The sequence below is a fragment of the Pavona decussata genome, unplaced genomic scaffold (assembly GCF_977016875.1).
Source record: "Pavona decussata unplaced genomic scaffold, jaPavDecu1.1 SCAFFOLD_29, whole genome shotgun sequence".
Lineage (NCBI taxonomy): Eukaryota > Metazoa > Cnidaria > Anthozoa > Scleractinia > Agariciidae > Pavona > Pavona decussata.
The window spans coordinates 1,239,416-1,256,132 of record NW_028145452.1 but is presented as its reverse complement, the minus strand read 5'-3'; the positions used below and the strand labels follow the sequence as shown (position 1 = coordinate 1,256,132).

General features: G+C 40.7%; 1 protein-coding gene and 1 non-coding gene across 7 annotated transcripts in view; one reads left to right on the top strand and one right to left on the bottom strand.

Annotated features, from left to right (window-relative positions):
- Positions 1–3,490: 3,490 nt before the first annotated feature.
- The window catches only part of LOC146484847 (tensin-3-like), a 70,173-nt gene continuing 56,946 nt past the window's right edge, over positions 3,491–16,717 (bottom strand). For 3 of the 6 annotated variants that reach the window (XM_085104311.1, XM_085104315.1, XM_085104314.1), the window contains exons 22-34: positions 15,821–15,944; positions 14,706–14,993; positions 13,707–13,871; positions 13,132–13,334; positions 11,656–11,751; positions 10,805–10,942; positions 10,215–10,313; positions 7,855–7,932; positions 7,446–7,514; positions 6,697–6,865; positions 6,080–6,145; positions 5,518–5,556; positions 3,491–5,054 (exon numbers count right to left, since the gene is read on the bottom strand). In XM_085104311.1, the coding sequence (XP_084960437.1) occupies positions 4,922–5,054; positions 5,518–5,556; positions 6,080–6,145; positions 6,697–6,865; positions 7,446–7,514; positions 7,855–7,932; positions 10,215–10,313; positions 10,805–10,942; positions 11,656–11,751; positions 13,132–13,334; positions 13,707–13,871; positions 14,706–14,993; positions 15,821–15,944 (1,667 nt within the window). In that variant the 3' untranslated portion in view covers positions 3,491–4,921. The remainder of the gene's footprint in view (positions 5,055–5,517; positions 5,557–6,079; positions 6,146–6,696; positions 6,866–7,445; positions 7,515–7,854; positions 7,933–10,214; positions 10,314–10,804; positions 10,943–11,655; positions 11,752–13,131; positions 13,335–13,706; positions 13,872–14,705; positions 14,994–15,820; positions 15,945–16,717) is intronic. The other 3 variants (XM_085104312.1, XM_085104316.1, XM_085104313.1) reach the window with 2 other exon arrangements.
- Positions 16,293–16,365, top strand: Trnat-ugu (transfer RNA threonine (anticodon UGU)). The gene has a single exon. It is a non-coding gene; the product is annotated as a tRNA-Thr (tRNA).

Below are 16,717 nucleotides of genomic sequence, written 5' to 3'. Positions count from 1 at the left end.
GAAACGATATCTGTTTTACACAGGCTAAGTACGGAGCGGCGCTAATGACTTGAGGGATTGGTTTGTTTACATGATTCGACCAACTAAAATGAAAAAAAGGACTCTACCCCCCTCACACACACCTACCTCTTCCTTTCCTCCTGGGAATGACACGTGACTCGCTCGATTTCTCGATTGCGGTGCCGGTAACTGACTCAAGTCGTGAAAGCAGTAGATGGCATTGTCGGCATTGTGTTTTTTGTAACTTGTCTGTTGTAACGAGGTTCCAGTGTTCCTCTTTTGAAATACAGGCTCAAGCACTCAACATTTTACGGTAAGGCAGAACTATGGCAAGTTTCTCGAAGTTTCCGACTTGGTGCAGAATGCTCCTAACTGGGATACATTTTCAAAATTTTGTGGAAACTAAATTCTAAAACCATTGTAGTTTATGGAATACATTAAGCACATTTAAACCAAACATTGCCGCCAGTCGATAAAAATGGATTTGAGAAAGTGGACATCGGGTCCACCAAGTTTCCGGACTTTTAAGAAACTGACTCCAGGTACACAATTGTTTCCCTATTTATCGGTCCGAATTCGGCTACACAGACCGCTAACGTGCCGCAGTTACTCATGACCATTTCTGAAAAATTTGTTTGTTTTCAAAATTCCTAAACAATCTCGCCCCCTCCGCCGCGAAAAAAGAAATCGGCGCTGAAGACACGAAAAGGTGAGCAAAATGTTACGTTTCACTACGCTACTCACCAAAGCACATTTTAACAAAATTCCTGTCATCATCATCATCATCATCATCATCATCATTGTTATTATTATTATTATTATTATTATTATTATTATTATTATTATTATTATTATTATTATTATTATTATTATTATTATTATTATTATTATTATATCTCGGAAAAAAAAAATCGTAATACACGCCAACTATTTTACACAAAACATGACCAGCGCTTTTCTTCCACTCCACCGGGCCTCTCCAGGCATTTTTATCCAATAAAATTGCCCTCTTCCGGAAATTTGGAATATCCTCCCAATTATTCGGTGACATTCACGGAAAAGATTTCGAATGTCCCGAGTTTTAATATCCTGCTGTACCGTAATTATTTCATGTTTCCCTGACATTATTCCGAAAATCTTTCCAGATTCGCGGAGGAATTTCCTGTGAAACAGGCCCTTGATCTTGGACACTTAATGGTTGCAATTCTCCTGCACGTAAATGTATTTATTGACTTTATATTTTCAAGGGAACGTGTTTAATGTGCAGAATTGGCTTAAAGGCTATGAATAGTACACAATGCTAATTAAAGATTAAAATACCCGTAGACAATTTGACAAGGACATGATAAGGGACATGAATGAAACGCTTTCCTTACGATGTCTTCGGGCGACTTGCCAGCCTTAATATCGAAATGGCTAAAAAAGAGAGAAAAATACAGCCGACAGCGGTACCTCTGGACGGTTTGCCGGAGCGTTGTACCTTGACGATGCACCACGAGTTTTCGGCCCGCGGTTCGCTTATGCCAGCTGGAGATGGTTCCGTGCTGCTTTCCGATACCTTGTCCCCGACAAGACAGTGAGGGAGAGAAAAGTCGGCCCCTAGACCATATGAGACAGATCCCTTTCGTTGACAGCTCAGTTCCATCTTACTGACTTAAACTGAGATTCAGCCATGTATATATATGACAATGTAGTCATTTTGTCTTCCATGTGGTACGTTTTGAGGTTTAAGCATGCGCACGGGTTAAAACGATATAATGACAGAAAGATGACTCGTGGTCAAACAACCTGTAGTCTTGGAGGTACCGCTAGTCTTGGACTCCATTTACCTTATTTCATTCTTACGATTTTTATTGCCGTTTTCCCGAAAACGATTGCTCCTTCGATGGATTGTTGACACTGTTAAGGGAATCAGGTCGTCACTCGAATAGCTCTGTGAAAGCTGTTGCTATTTTTCAGTTTTAGGTTATTAAGTCAACACTTATTACTGTGCCATGTAATGTAAATGTGCCACGTTTGTTACTAAAACAAGATGCTTCCTTTCTCCTCTTGATGTCTGGTAAAATCAATCCTAACCCTGGACCAGTTTCTGCTTTGACTGCTGGTAAGATCAATTGCCTCGTGATGAATGCCAGAAGCTTAAAAAGTTATCACAAAGACTGCACAACAAACTGGCAATCCGTGTGTAACCTCGATCTTTCGCTTCCAGGACCTGGTGTACGCCGAAAAAACTCTGACCTTATATGCGTCAATGCGACATGGTTGAAACAAAATATCAGCAACTCTGAAATATTGCATTCTGGCTTTACAATATTTAGGAGAGATCGATCTGATCGAGGTGGTGGTGGAGTTCTTATCGCAACCAAAACAACCTCCTTCAAAGCTGTCAAAGAATTTAAACCTGAATCGGAAGCCGAGCTGCAACAGCTTGAGATCATTTTTGCCGAAATTACTACGCTTACTTGTCGAAGAATTTTATTGTTTTTGTTATAGGCGACCAAATGAAGGCCCAAGTTGGATGGTTGTATTCGATATTTTTTTGCATGACGTTTGTGACCAGTTCGACAATATGGTAATTTCGGGTGACTTTAATTTGCCAGGCATCCTTTGGGACTCCATTGACAGCGCATCGGGTGTTAACGAACTAGCCTTTATTGAAACCCTTCACGACCGCCTCTGACACGTGCCGAGCCGTGTCAATGTAACCGACATATTGTCGTCAAAAGATACAGGGGGTTTTACAGACCATAGCGACATTATTTTCCAGTTTAACGCTTTTATAAAAGCCCCACCAAAAACCCTGAGATTTGTCTACGATTATACAAGAGGCGACTTTGAGGGACTGCGTACGGCTCTATCAGCAATTAACCTCTCTTCGATCATAGCCATAGATCATAGTAAGGAGGACTTGCGCGGGTTAACAGGCTCTTCCCTGAGTAGCCTGCGTAGCAGCGCATGAAAATATAGGGCGCGCGAGAGAGACACGCGAGGGTACTTTCACCCTTACGTGTCTCCCTCCCTCGCTCTCCAAGCATTTTTTCGCGCCCTGTATATTTTTCACGCGCCTGCCACGCAGGCTATTCTCTGAGCGGAATATCCGACATCACAAATGTCCAATCGGACTTAATTCGAGCAAAACTGTTTGCGTGAAATTACGAAGTCTCTCTTGGCCATCGACATTAGTCAATATAGATGTGCTATGTTGTCGCCAAATTTGCACTGAAAAAAAAAACTATTGAACTAGTTTTTTTCAGCCTGTATTCTGAGAAATACGTTGCTTTAAATCGTAAATGAAAGGAGCTTGCTCGCTGACGAAAAATGGATAGATACAAAGAAGGAAAGAGAGCGAGGACTTCGGAAAACTTGAACGCAAGCAAAAATCCAGTGCGAAGTAATACTTTCAAGATGGCGCTGGGTGCGGACCAAGAAAGGGTTGTGTAGTCTGCGAAAACGAAACATGCAGTCAAAGAAAAGGGACACTTGAAAGATAAAAATATGAAGCTGTTTTAATATTTCCTCTGTTCAAAAATATATATATGACTGAAGTTTACAATATATTGCCATTAATGAATTATCTATTTAAATGATTGCCAAGATTCTAATTTTTTTTTTTTACAAAACATAACAAGACAGTCGATTGTTATCATTTTGATTTGTTTCTTATCTGTATCTACTCATTACAAACGATAATTTCTTGATCTAACCAACCACGTTTTATAGATAAGCCATTACAAGGTGTGAATCTCCTCTCTTCTGTGTTTTGCTTCGGACAAAAAGAAAACGAAAACTGCAAAACAAATCGATAATGTACCGTAAAAGTCCAAAAAAAGGTACCGGCCTTATATTCAAATGACGTTTCTTGGAGGCTTACTTTGGGGGTGGGTTATTATAGATGGGAAATTGGTTGGGTTTTGAAGAGCAACCTCGTCCCTAGGGTCGTCGCGATACTCAAAATGGAAGTGCGTAGGAGAGAGCCTGGACTGTAACGCCACCCTGATCGTTTGTTTTGTTTCATTTTGTTTGTTTTTTGTTCAAAGCAAAAAAACAGTTTTAAAACCGAGGGAGACATATATTTGTATTTCTATTACGGATGGTTTTAATACCAAATTAATTCTTAAATCTCCAAACGGGAGATTACAAGAGGCCAATGTGGCTTCATAAATCTGAATATATAAAATTATATCAATTTTCTGTAATTCCATTACAATTTATCTATATACCTTTTAAAGTTTAATGTTAGTCTTACAAGCACCTTTCTTTTCCGAAAGTACCAACAAACCTGGTTGCTCGGAAAAGGTACCGAAAAATTCCGAAGACAACGATGAGCTCCGATCTGATCCGAATGCTGGAGAAGCACCGTAGAGGAAGTAGAAGAACCGAAGAGCTTCCGGAAATAGCCAAAATGACTCCCCTAATGCTGAAGGTTTCCCGAAGTGGTCACGAAGAGTTGCAATGGAGAGACGAAACCAGGAAAGAGATCCTCTGGGAATCCTGAAGGCATCCCGAAGAACAGAAGACACCCGATCATGCTCCGAATTTGAAAGTCGCTGAAGACGAAGCGAATACTTCTGAGTCCTGAAGGCGACTGGCTCTTCAACAAAACCAGCCTTCCTTACATTACAGCGATTTAACTATGGACCTATGGAGTCGAGGTCAATCGCGATTCTGTTTTCAAGGACGTAGATTGCCTCAGTTGACCCGCAAAATTCTTGCGTTGCAATTTACTTTATTCTGTAGTTCCGCGCTCCTTGAAAATGTATTGAGATTTTAATGATGTCGCGGTTGTGACATGTCCACGTGACCCGTGACGCACTGGTGTAAATAAGAACTGATTCTAAACGACGTGGGCTTACACTGCGATTTCGATTTCGATTTCGTCACCATGTCACCCAATCTTTGCGTGACGTGACGTTGCGTTACGTTACGTTGATGGCGTCATGAACCTGTTCAGTATATTGACGAGGATGCTAGACGGCCAGTCTTTAGAAATTTCTCCAAATAAATGACACACGTTATGTACTTCTCCTGTCTTCCGTAACACAAGACCAAAGGATCTGAGGAACAAGAAGAGAAAACAGAGCGATTGTTAAAATATTCTAACACAACCTCCTTGCAAAGTAAGGCCAGATCTAACGGTACAAAATTCACCCCCACCCGACTCCCGTAGATGCCGCTTTGGCTCATGCCCCCGTGTGATAAATATACGGTTTGAGTGTGACATTTCAAATGAAAGCTACTGAGCAGTACTTTCCTGTGGTGCTGTTTATTATGCTGTACAAGATGATTCTAACTTTTGAGTCTGTGGATGAAATCCTAAAGTGTGACCATTCAAATGAAAGCTACTGACCAGCACTTTCCTGTGGTGCTGTTTATTATGCTGTACAAGGTGGTTCTGCCTTTTGAGTCAATGGATGAAATCTTCAAGTGTGACCATTCAAATTAAAGTTACTGAGAAGAACTTTCCTGAGGAGCGGTTTATGAATTTCTTAATAATTTGAGGTTGTAGATCAGACTTACTTTGATTTTCCACTGTACGTTGGCGTTTTCAAATCCCATCTGAAAGAAAGCACAGACGTTTTACATCTTTATAACATAACGGTTTCTTTGCTCTTCAAATTTGACTTAAGACTGTGAAAATGTCAACTCGGGGCGAGTTGACTTCAGGGCGAATCAACCTCGAATTAAAGTGGCGTTCAAAGTTCGTGCAAGCGTGTCAAACGTGGCGCACAGATTTTGCCAAGGGAGGCCAACTTCCTGTGAGAAAGAGGTTTGAAAATTTATAGGTTTTACGGAAACATGGTCATAGTTGAAGTCATTCTACACTACACATCCTCAAAACGCTGCACTGCAAATTTAATCTGCCATCAAAGCACTTTATAGATTCAAAGGATAACTTCTGTTGAGTTGCACACTACACGAACAAACGACTTAAGACCTGATGGCTTTTTCCGGACCCACCCCACCCATCTCACCCTCACGTAACTCGCCATTTTTTTTCCTAAAACATGTCAGGTATTCGAGTTCGCGGGAGCATTCAATAGTGTGATTAAAAAGAGCTACTGCGGCATATTCGTAGTACCTTTTGTCGGGATCTATTCCACAATACAGTATCGCCTTCATGTGAAAATGTTGTCTGAAAAACACTCTAAAAAGAAAAACACAACATTGTAACATGCCTTTCATTAGCTCAAATCTGTGGGGTGGGATCGGACGTCAGCATATAAAGGCGCCACTGCCAGCCGCTATCAGTCCATATTGTGACCTCACCCACCCACCCACCCACCCACCCAACCCACGCATGAATGCAAAAGACAGATGAAATCAGAGATAGACCACCACACCGGGGACTACGTCCCCTTCTCTTTTCGAACAGTGTGTGGTTTCTTTAACGTCCCACAGATTATTAGGAACAAGTTTTGTGAGACGGGACCAACGGTTTATCGTCCTTATCCGAGAAGACTAGAAAGTCTAACCAAATGCAATTCCAGAGTTTTGATTGGCTGAGCGGCCGTGGAATATCAGCCCTTATGCCACGCCTTGGAAATGGCCAAGACTAAATTGTGTTCTGGTAGTCATTTCTTGCAAAATAAAATCAGCAAGATCTAGCAATATTTCTTTGTTGTGAGGTGCATATATATCACTTCATATCCAAGGTGCGTTCGTGAAATAATCAAAAATAACAGCAGCACGGCTTACTTTCGTTCGTTATCCGTAAGAGTCATTCCTTCTGGTGTGACCTTGAAGCCTACTGTAGTAAATTTTTTGGCAGCTTCGTCTGTGGACAGTCGTTCGACGGTGCGCTGAATGGCGCTCGCGCCTGTAAGCATTTCAACATCACACTGCCCAAGATACATCAACGAACCAACTGCAATAAACAAACAAACAACAATTAAAAGTGACCCGAGAAAACACCAAAAAACTAACTTCTTTAAAATTAAACGTTCCTATTTTTTCAATCAATCAATCAATCAATCAATCAATCAATCAATCAATCAATCAATCAATCAATCAATCAATCAATCAATCATTTATTTTCAAAAATATAACAAAAGGAGTGGCTTGCTTGCCCGGCAACTATACCTTCAGCTAATCGAGGCGGAGCAAGACGAACACAAGAAACTGACAAGTACAAACTACTAAGACACTAAGTTTTACATAGTAACACAGATTTAAAGTATTTCAAAATAATTGTCACTCTAAAAGAAGAACCCGTTAGTTATAAGTACAATGATTTTAAAGTTGAAAACAAGAAATGATACGTACAAACAACTAAAGAGATTAAGCTCCTATTGTCAGATAAAGTTCTGTTAATGATTGACGAGGAAAAATTGTCGTTCCACAAAGTCTCGAGGTTGTTCCTGTTGTTGTTTTTCATTTTAATAACGTAACGAGGATTAACTTTTATCGGCTATTCCCCCAGACATAATACCAGTGTCCAGTATTACCTGCGCCTCTGGGCCATGACTGGCCGTCTTCTGAATCAGTGGACTGGGACTTCTCTTCCGCTGAAAGGTCTGGGAATCAAACCACAAAAATCAAACTTAATATTTCCTTATTATTGCTTACAGGGTGTCTAGTAGCTAACATTACTTTTCCTTAACTTGGCTTACTCTTCAAAACGAGACAACCTGGCGTGGGAAGGCAGGGGATGAGATGGAATTCTTCACTAAAAATGTTATACAAGATGTACTAACCATTTTAAAACTTAAGCCTATTTTACTCCTAGGCGCATATTTAAACGCGGAATATTACTACATTTCAGATTACAAAAGGAAAGTTGACAATCAAATTCTCCCAACAAGTACGAATGAAGAATATATGGAGTGGTATGGAGAACTTGATTGTTTAACTTACCCTGTATTGGTATGTTGAGCCTGATTGGTAATGCCAAAGGTGTGATGGAATGCTGGTACACAAACGCCGCCAAACTCCCTAAATAAACAGACAGAAAAACAGTTTACACAGGGGAGAACAAAGCCTGTCTCATATTTCTCTTAAAAATTCAAATATAACCGCTAGTCTCATATTCATTCAAGGACGTTTTTTGGAACTTATTTAATTTAGGGCTTGATTTCGGGAAGGTCGCGAAAGGATTTTGCGTTTCAGACTGAGTTAGGCTTAACAACAACAGCCTAAATAGCTTAATGCAAATCATCTTAAGCGCCTAAGGGCTTATATTTGGGACCGTTTATTATCAGAAACAATGTTTGTGTCTGAAATTTCGTGGTGGGATGAGGCGATCTTTTATTTCATGATGTGTAGGCCGCGCAGGATATTAATGATGTTAGACGATTAGATTATAACACAGTAGAAAATTCAGGACATCAGGTCACTTATTAGATTTATCCTCTAAAAAAACGGTTTTCGATTGAGTGTTTAAAGTAATTTCGTGTTTGCTTCACTACCCTCTATGATTGGTTAGCAAACTTCGCGCCACTTTCTCAACCAATGAGAAGCAAATTAAAACAAAAACTAATCATGACTTGCTCGCACGCATTTTCCCGCGCTTGGCGCCGGTTACACGTCTTTGTTTCGAATTTTGATTGGTTTATTGCGCTGTTTAAGTCTGTCGTAATTGGTCAGACTAATAGGCCATTTCCGAGTTGCTTTGAACCTCATTATGAAAGCGAGGCTAAGTTCAAAGTTTATGTTATGAAAATTAGTTTTCATTCATATGCAAACAAAACTAATTTTAATATGAAAAGTTTTGCACTTAGGTTTGCACTTAGGGACCGTTCATTTTTTATGAGCATGGGGGGGCTGGTGGGATTTAGGGGGGGGGGGGGGGGCACGAGAAAAAAAATGGCACTAAAGGGGGGGGGGGGCTACCAAAAAAAATGAGTGAAAGAGGGGGGGGGGGGGGTCACCAGCAATAATTGGCTAGTAGGGGAAATTGAAAGTGGCTCAACACAGAAAGAGATGAAGAAATTGAATATTATTTCAATTTTATTTAATGCGATTTTCCTAACAACTTTTAATTTGTTTTACATACTGAGGTCGAAATCTGCATTTTATATTAACAACAACTGAGGAAATGAAGCATATCTGTTGGAAAAGCAATAATGAATATAAACTGAAGTAGACACCTATGTTTGTACAAGTTCAAATTAATATAAAAACGTATCAGTCTCACTATTGAATCATCCTTGGGGGAGTAGTTTTCTACAAAGTGGTTGTACTCTGAACTATATCAATAGATTGTTTAATGTTCTTTTTAATAGTACTCACTTTTATAAAGACTGTTGATTAGTAAATTATTTGAACCCAGGAGTATCAGTAGACTCAGTAGTATGCCTAGTGTGAACATCCAGATTAGTTTTAATAATAGAACTGTTGTTGGTGACTTCAGTTGACGGTAAATCTGAGCCGTAAGCCATCTTCAGAAAAGCTTGTAACTGTCATTTTTAATAGCAGTACTTTAATATTATCTGTGCGTCCGCTGTTTTTTTCTGTTTAATATGACTCGTAATCGTTGATTGGTATGCTTCGATCCGTATTTTGTTAGTCAGATCTGTACGTGTATTAATTGTTTCTACTCGAAGGGGAGTAATTTCACGTTAACCATTTGCTTGATTAATTTTTATAGTTTCTTTGAGAATCTAAATGGAAATTTAGGGTTTGTCCTTGCCGTAAACGTGTTGCTATCTATAAAACGTTTTTTTAAACAAGAGAAATCTTTACCTAAGTAGAGAACGGTAACTTGTTAATAGTACTGTAAAGAAATCACAGTAACAATTACGTTTATCTTTGATATAAACAGTACATAAGCGTTTTGTTAAAGTTAGGAGTATGATTTGTTTCTGGTTATAAAAATAGTTTCTGCTTGGGGGGGGGGGGGGGGGGGGTCATACAGTTTCGTAATGGCAATTAACCAAATCCCACCAGCCCCTCCATGCTCATAAAAAATGAACGGTCCCTTAGCTTTCATAGTGAGGTTCACAGCAACTCGGAAATGGCATATTACTTTGGTACGCTCTATTACTCGCGTGTTTTGCTTAGGTAAGAAGCAGTTACACTCGCAGGGAGGTTCGAGAAAAAAACGAAGAGTGAAAATCGCGCGTTGCGTCACGACGTTGTACAGTACATGGGATTTTTTTCACGTGCTGAATGTTCTCGCACGATTACCGATTTCAATTTCACGCAATCGCATGTCACTGGCCTGTTAGTTGTGAAGACAACACGAGAATTTCTCTAATCTAGATGGCTGAACTTACCAAAAACTGGTTCGTCATTGACGCCTTTCAACCTGACGCCTTTCTTGGTAGTCTCGATAAGAAAGTGTCGGACAAGTTCATTATCCAGATTAACTTTAGCTGCAAGAAAATAAAAGAGACGAGAAAGAAAATCAACACTTAAAATCCCCATGCAATTTGATGGATAGTGTCAGTTAGTAACCAGTGTCCGTGAAGGGGGAAGCCTGCAAAGTTAAATGATTTTAGTTAGGCAAGTTTCCGAGATCGAATCTCAAAACTGAATGTGTTTTTCCATACAACATCCCTGAAAAGCAGCACTTAGCTAAACACGTTTTCAGTCTCTATTTTAAAATAACCAGTAAATTTCACAGTTCGGACTTCCCAAAATCCACTGCGATCCAACTACATCCTTAAATCTTTGCGCTATATAAATTTAATTTTTTACTTATTATTATTATATTATTCAATGGGAAAACTTGGAAAAGATTCTGACACCAGGCGTTGTAAGTCTGTGACATCTAAGACTCACCACTCAGCTTATTCATTTAACTATCCAGTACTTTATAAACGTGCTAAAGATAATGACTGCTCACGAATACTTTTCAACTTACTCATGTCTCCTTGAAGCCCCTGTAAAACGTGAGCGGGGGGTACCGCCACCTTCACAGCTAAACCAAAGGCTCCTGGGAAGGACTGACTGTCCCGGATGATGAAGGATCCTGGTTCGGAGTCTCTTAGAATTGAGATAGCTTAAGATTGGAGTAAAAGAAAATAGAAGGTCATAAATTACTATTCTCTCATGTAACTACAATAAAATGATTTCTGTAGCTAGCCAGTAATGCGACGTCAATGTAACTTTAAGAATCTTGCGCGTCTAGCGATAACCTGTCAAAACATTGAGGCGTTGACTTAGACGTTACTGAAGAGTGTATACACATGAAGCAACATGCAGGATTTTGTCGCATGTGAGCGTATCTAAAGGCCGAACACGTCGTGGGTCTACCTAAAGCGCAGTGGTTTGATGTGTGGAAGGGCCTGCATGGGGTCTGTTTCTCGGTAACTTACCGGGCCCGATAAGTGATTTGGTGATAATGTTTCTTAACAGAAGTCAATTTTTGTTAGCTTTTAATACTAAATTTTAAAATCTTATAATTCTATGATAACATTGGCCAAGTACCATGACTGTGATCACTGTGTAACCGGCGAAAAAACGTTTAAAAATATACTTATTGGGCCCGGTTAGTTGCCGGGACTTTCGAGAAACGGGCCCCTGGTTTCAGAGTCAAAATTTTTTCAATTGAGATCTCATATTCGTCACAAATGGTTTACATGTCACTGTTGTTGTCGGTAATAATGTCGAATGACTTATGATGATGTGGTTTCCACCAGATGAACAGATCCTTTAAACAAAAACGTCGTTATCGAACAAGATATATTAGAGAAGAATAAAGAATTCGCATACCATCATTTCTTGAAATGTTAGGTTTATACCAAAATCCGGAAGTGTCTCGGTCAAATTTCAACCCTGCAACCTTCGGACTATCAGGAAGGAAAACATCTGAAAGAGAAACACAATTTTTAGTTGCTAACAATTTTGACTTGTTCGTGGAAAAGGGTGAGCAAGTTTTTCGTGAACTCGTTTAAAAACTGTAATGCTAGAAAAAACCTGACAAAGTCTGCATACACACGAGAACATAAAACTTGTTAAAAGCAAGCTTGTCAAGAAAGCCTTGTTGTAAATCACTGCTAGTTTTACTTTCCTACGCAGCCGTTTTTGTCGTCACGCAATGCTCCTAGAAACATTGCGTGACGACACAAAAGACGGCCGCGTAGAAGAAGACTGGAACACTGCCAAACGTACATGGAATTTTAATTTTAAAAATCACAGTAAATTCTTACAAACAATCTTATCTTCCTTTACTGCGATATTGTCATATCTGTATGCACGTTTTGTACTTTCGGCGTTAAGTTTTAACCATTTCGATTCAGAATGAAACGCATTAGCCTGAGAGAGCAGATGCCTTTCCCTCCTGTTGTTTCAACCGCCACGAGAAGAGCTCGGTGGGTAAAAGAAAGCTGGAAACGGCGTCTGCTCTCGCAGGCTAGAAACGCATTTGCTCGGACAACTATTCATACAAACGAGGCATTAACTCTTCTTATTATTCCACTATTGTGTCATTTCACCAAATAAGGTAAAGAGAACGCGCAAAATACAAGACCGTAATACATTGTAGTGTCCTGGTTTAACCGGTTTACAACAGCGAATACGGACAAAGACATTTCACTGGCTTTCCGTGTTGTTTACGTCATTCGCACGCATCATGCACTAATAGATAGCTGGATGCACAGATAATGCTGGCTGTATCTCAACACTCTTACCAGAAAAGAGAAACCAAAATAACAAAATCTTTTCACAGTGGAATAATAAACCTCTTATTCGATGGTTTTACATATAATACGCGCGGAAATTTTGCGAGTTGCGGAGTATTTTTCCGAGCCCTGAAGAGGCGAGGAAAAATGCGAACAATGAGCATATCATGTATACCTCGTACCAAAATGAAAGCGCACCGTTAAGCGGAAAAATACGCTCGTGTAAACAACAAACATAAGATTTTATTTTCATGGCACCTGTGCCGCTTGGTTCCCTTTTCCACTGTTAAAAAAAGGTTTCAGTAATGAGAAATGGTACGCGCATCGCTTACAAAGTTCGAAGAGAGCAGACAGGTATAGTAACCCGTTCGTTCGGAAGTATTCGGATATTCTTAGCACGATTGGTTTTCAGAGTAGATATTTTTTGGAGGGGTGGGGGGAGGTGGGGCCCGCTTGGAGGGGTGGGGAGAGTGTTAATTTGTTTGTCGCAAAAATTGCAGGTAATGGAGGCTAAGCACATTCGGAACTAAGTATGGGTGACCACGAGCGAGCGTGAGATACAACTTACTGTCGCCCGATGAGCCAGATGATACGCTAGTTGTTGACCCGTATCCTTTGTCCGAGTGCGGATGGGACTTCTTCCTCTGCGTCTCGTTTTCAAAGACTCCAGATCCTGAGGAGGGCACAGGACTCCTGCTCTCCAGTCCTCCACTGACGTAGCTTTGCGGGGTACTGGAACGACTCTGTTTGGCCGGTTCAGGAACAAAGAGGCTGGGGGACATTGATAAAAATTGTGGATTACTGGTCATGTTTGGTAAGGCTGTTGCGATACTAGCGGAGCACAAAGGGCTACAATCTTTGACAGAGTAATAAAAAAGAAATTACCCCACCCCCCGCCCCCCCCCCCCCAAAAAAAATCAATGATTAATTCACGCGCAAAGCAAAACGCGCCATTTTTTCATCATTGAAATGGGTGGTTGGGGACTTAATTTTTCATTTCAATCGTCTAAGAATGTAAGAGTATAATTCAGTACCTAAGCCTCTCGTCTCCATGGAACTGACCAGGGTTATTCCCTTCTTCACAAGCAAGAGAACCGCTCCAGAAAACGAACAAATAACAAAATATTTTAATACACATCTCACCTCATATCAGCCATATCCGTTAGAATGTCCTGAATAGCTTCCATATTATCCGTCGAATTCTTAGCCTCGATCTGCTGCTCTACACTGCCCACCACCCTTGAAATTCCCAATGGACTTGTCCTGTCCAGGGTGGTCTGAGTATCAGTTGAAATACCACTGCCGTGGCTAAAAAGGAAAACGACAATCACATTAAGAATAATCAAAGAGCAGGAGTATCGTTTTTTCATCGAAGTGGAACGCGGGAAATCATTGTTACAATTTTTGTTCCTCGCCGTGTTTATGTGAACGTAAGTTGTAAACCTCACAAAATGCAAAGACTCGACAAGTTGCGTGTACGTTCTCCAAACTGTTATGAACTTAGCTTGTTGGTTTAGAACAGCCCTTAATCAGGGCCCAGTTGTTCAAAGCCCGATTAAGCTAATCCTGGGTTAACGTGAACTTTCATTCGCGTTTAATTACTAATCAGTGAAGACTCTTCGAAAAGAGTTTTGTCCCTCGGTGTTGACTAAAACGTTTCTTTACTGTTAGCTTAAAATTAGCGTTTAAAAACATTTTTAATGAGAGAGTTGAAAACCTTGGATAATTTTTAAGGATTAGCGTTAATCGGCTTTCGAACAACCGGCCCCAGGAGTTCAGTAGACGCGATACAAGTTTGAAATGCGAACTAACATAGTCAATACTGTGCCCGTTAATGGCTCCAAATTTGTTTGGTCCATTGGGGCTCCATTATGCATTTGAGGACATCAAATAGGCCATTTCCGAGTTGCTGTGAACCTCACTATGAAAGGGAGGCTAAGTGCAAAACTTTTCCTATGAAAATTAGTTTTGTTTGCATATGAATGAAAACAAATTTTCACAACAAAAACTTTGCACTTAGCCTCGCTTTCATAACGAGGTTCGAAGCAACTCGGAAATGGTCTATTCAGCGGCAGATGGGGAAGGAGGTAAGCGAGGGTGGGTGTAAAGAGGGTTGGGGAGTGGGGTGGGGGGTATGTTTACCTGGCCTGTGTCTTGCTCTGTTGAGCTACACGTATATCTTCCAGTCTGGCGTATCCTGCTTCTTCATCTTCTCGAGCCTCTTGCGCATGCACTTCAGCAGTTTCCCGGAGATTATCTGGAGTTGTCTGCTGGCTCAAGAGTTGGTTTGTAGCTTCCTCGCCGTGGCTCCCTGTTGTGGTCAAAGTCGGGTTAAACCGGTTTGATGAGTGTCCCCCGACAGGGGTGGAGAGAGATGATGTGCTGATGACGGACTCACCAAACGCTGAATCCGTGTGGCCATCACTGCTGCTGAAATCACAGACTAGCGTTAGCGAGTGGTGATCGCTCCATATAGACCTTTTTCATAAGTGGCAGCCGATAAATTATTCTTTTGTTTTCATGAAAATTAGCCCTACTAGCCTCGTCAGCGTGTGCAAAATTCAAAAGAATTTTTTCTCTGAAATGAGGTTAGTAGGGCTAATAAACATGTATTGAAAAGAATAATAAATGGGCTGCCATTTATGAAAAAGGTCTATAGGCTATGTTTCTTTTTTGCAAACGGCAATTTATTTATAAGGAGGTTAGTTTCTGAAGAAACTGTGGTGCTGCGTCGGTGGGGAGTAGAAACTACTGTCTGGTTTATCAACAGAGTTGATAACTAAAGGTAAATTGGCCACTGTAAAGAGATTCGAGTCCTGACGTTTCGAGCGTTAGCCCTTCGTCAGAGATATATAGGGCGCATTACCTTGGGACTATTCCGGAATAGGAAGACACGGTTGTCATGTTTTTTGCGCCTATTCTGTTTTAGGAATGAACAGAATAGTATTCCGTTCATTCTGCCCCTGATAGCAGAATGAACGGAATACAGTTCACTCAGAGTAAGAAGAATCACGTTTATTTGGGAAGGTTTTCAGGTTGACAGGAATAGGCGAAATTGCGTTTTTTTGGCAATTGACTTGTCTCCTAGGCAGTCGTCATTAGGGTCGTCACACAACGCTTCTCCCCACTAACGCATGGTGACGACCATAATAGCGGCTGAGTAAGAGACTATTTCTATTCCTTAACCAGATTTGAGAATTGACAGAATTGTACCAAAAGAATACGGCCATAGACTATAATATAAAAGGGTGACATACGTCGATGGTGAGGTTCCAAGGTTGGTTGTTTCATCAGTAGAGCCTTTGGACTCCACTCCTTCATCCAAACTGATGCCATCGATACTGCTGGCAGGAGACTTCTCCAGGTGTTGCTCGTTAAAATCTGTTAAACGAAAATGCAACAACATTTCATATACTTTCCATCATTTCACTCCTCTCACGGTAAATGGAAACTCACAATTGACCCTGCTCCCAATGTGTGGCTTCATAGCTGAGTTGGTAGAGCATCGCACCGGTAACGCGGAGGTCACGGGTTCGAATCCCGTTAAAGCCTGAATTTTTTTCAGGCTTCTAATTTCCAATTGCATAAATTGGAAAATTCACTGCGATGATCACTTCTCACTTTCATCTACATCCGCAGTTCATATATGAATCATTTCATTTACTTTACATCATTTCACTCCTCTCATGGGAAAATGGGAACCCACAATTGACCTTGCTCCCAATGTGTGGCTTCATAGCTCAGTTGGTAGAGCATCGCACCTGTAACGCGGAGGTCACGGGTTCGAATCCCGTTGAAGCCTGAATTTTTTTCCGGCTTCTAATTTCCAATTGCATAAATTGGAAAATTCACGGCGATGATCACTTCTCACTTTCTCACAGTTCATATATGAATCATTTCATATACTTTGCATCATTACTATTTAGGTCAGGAAATTTTGTGTAGCAGTGCAGTGTAATGCGTAATTTTGATGTAACGGCAAAAGCCACAGCTAGGTTTGCGATCGGTTGATGACAATAGACTCACGTTTACGAGAAACGGAAAACGGCAAAAATGATCACGTGACCAAGATCATCCCACGTTTGCGGCTCGCCGTTTTCCGTTTTTAAGTGAAGTTAATTTGGATCAAGGTTAAATTCACCCAACACATGTCG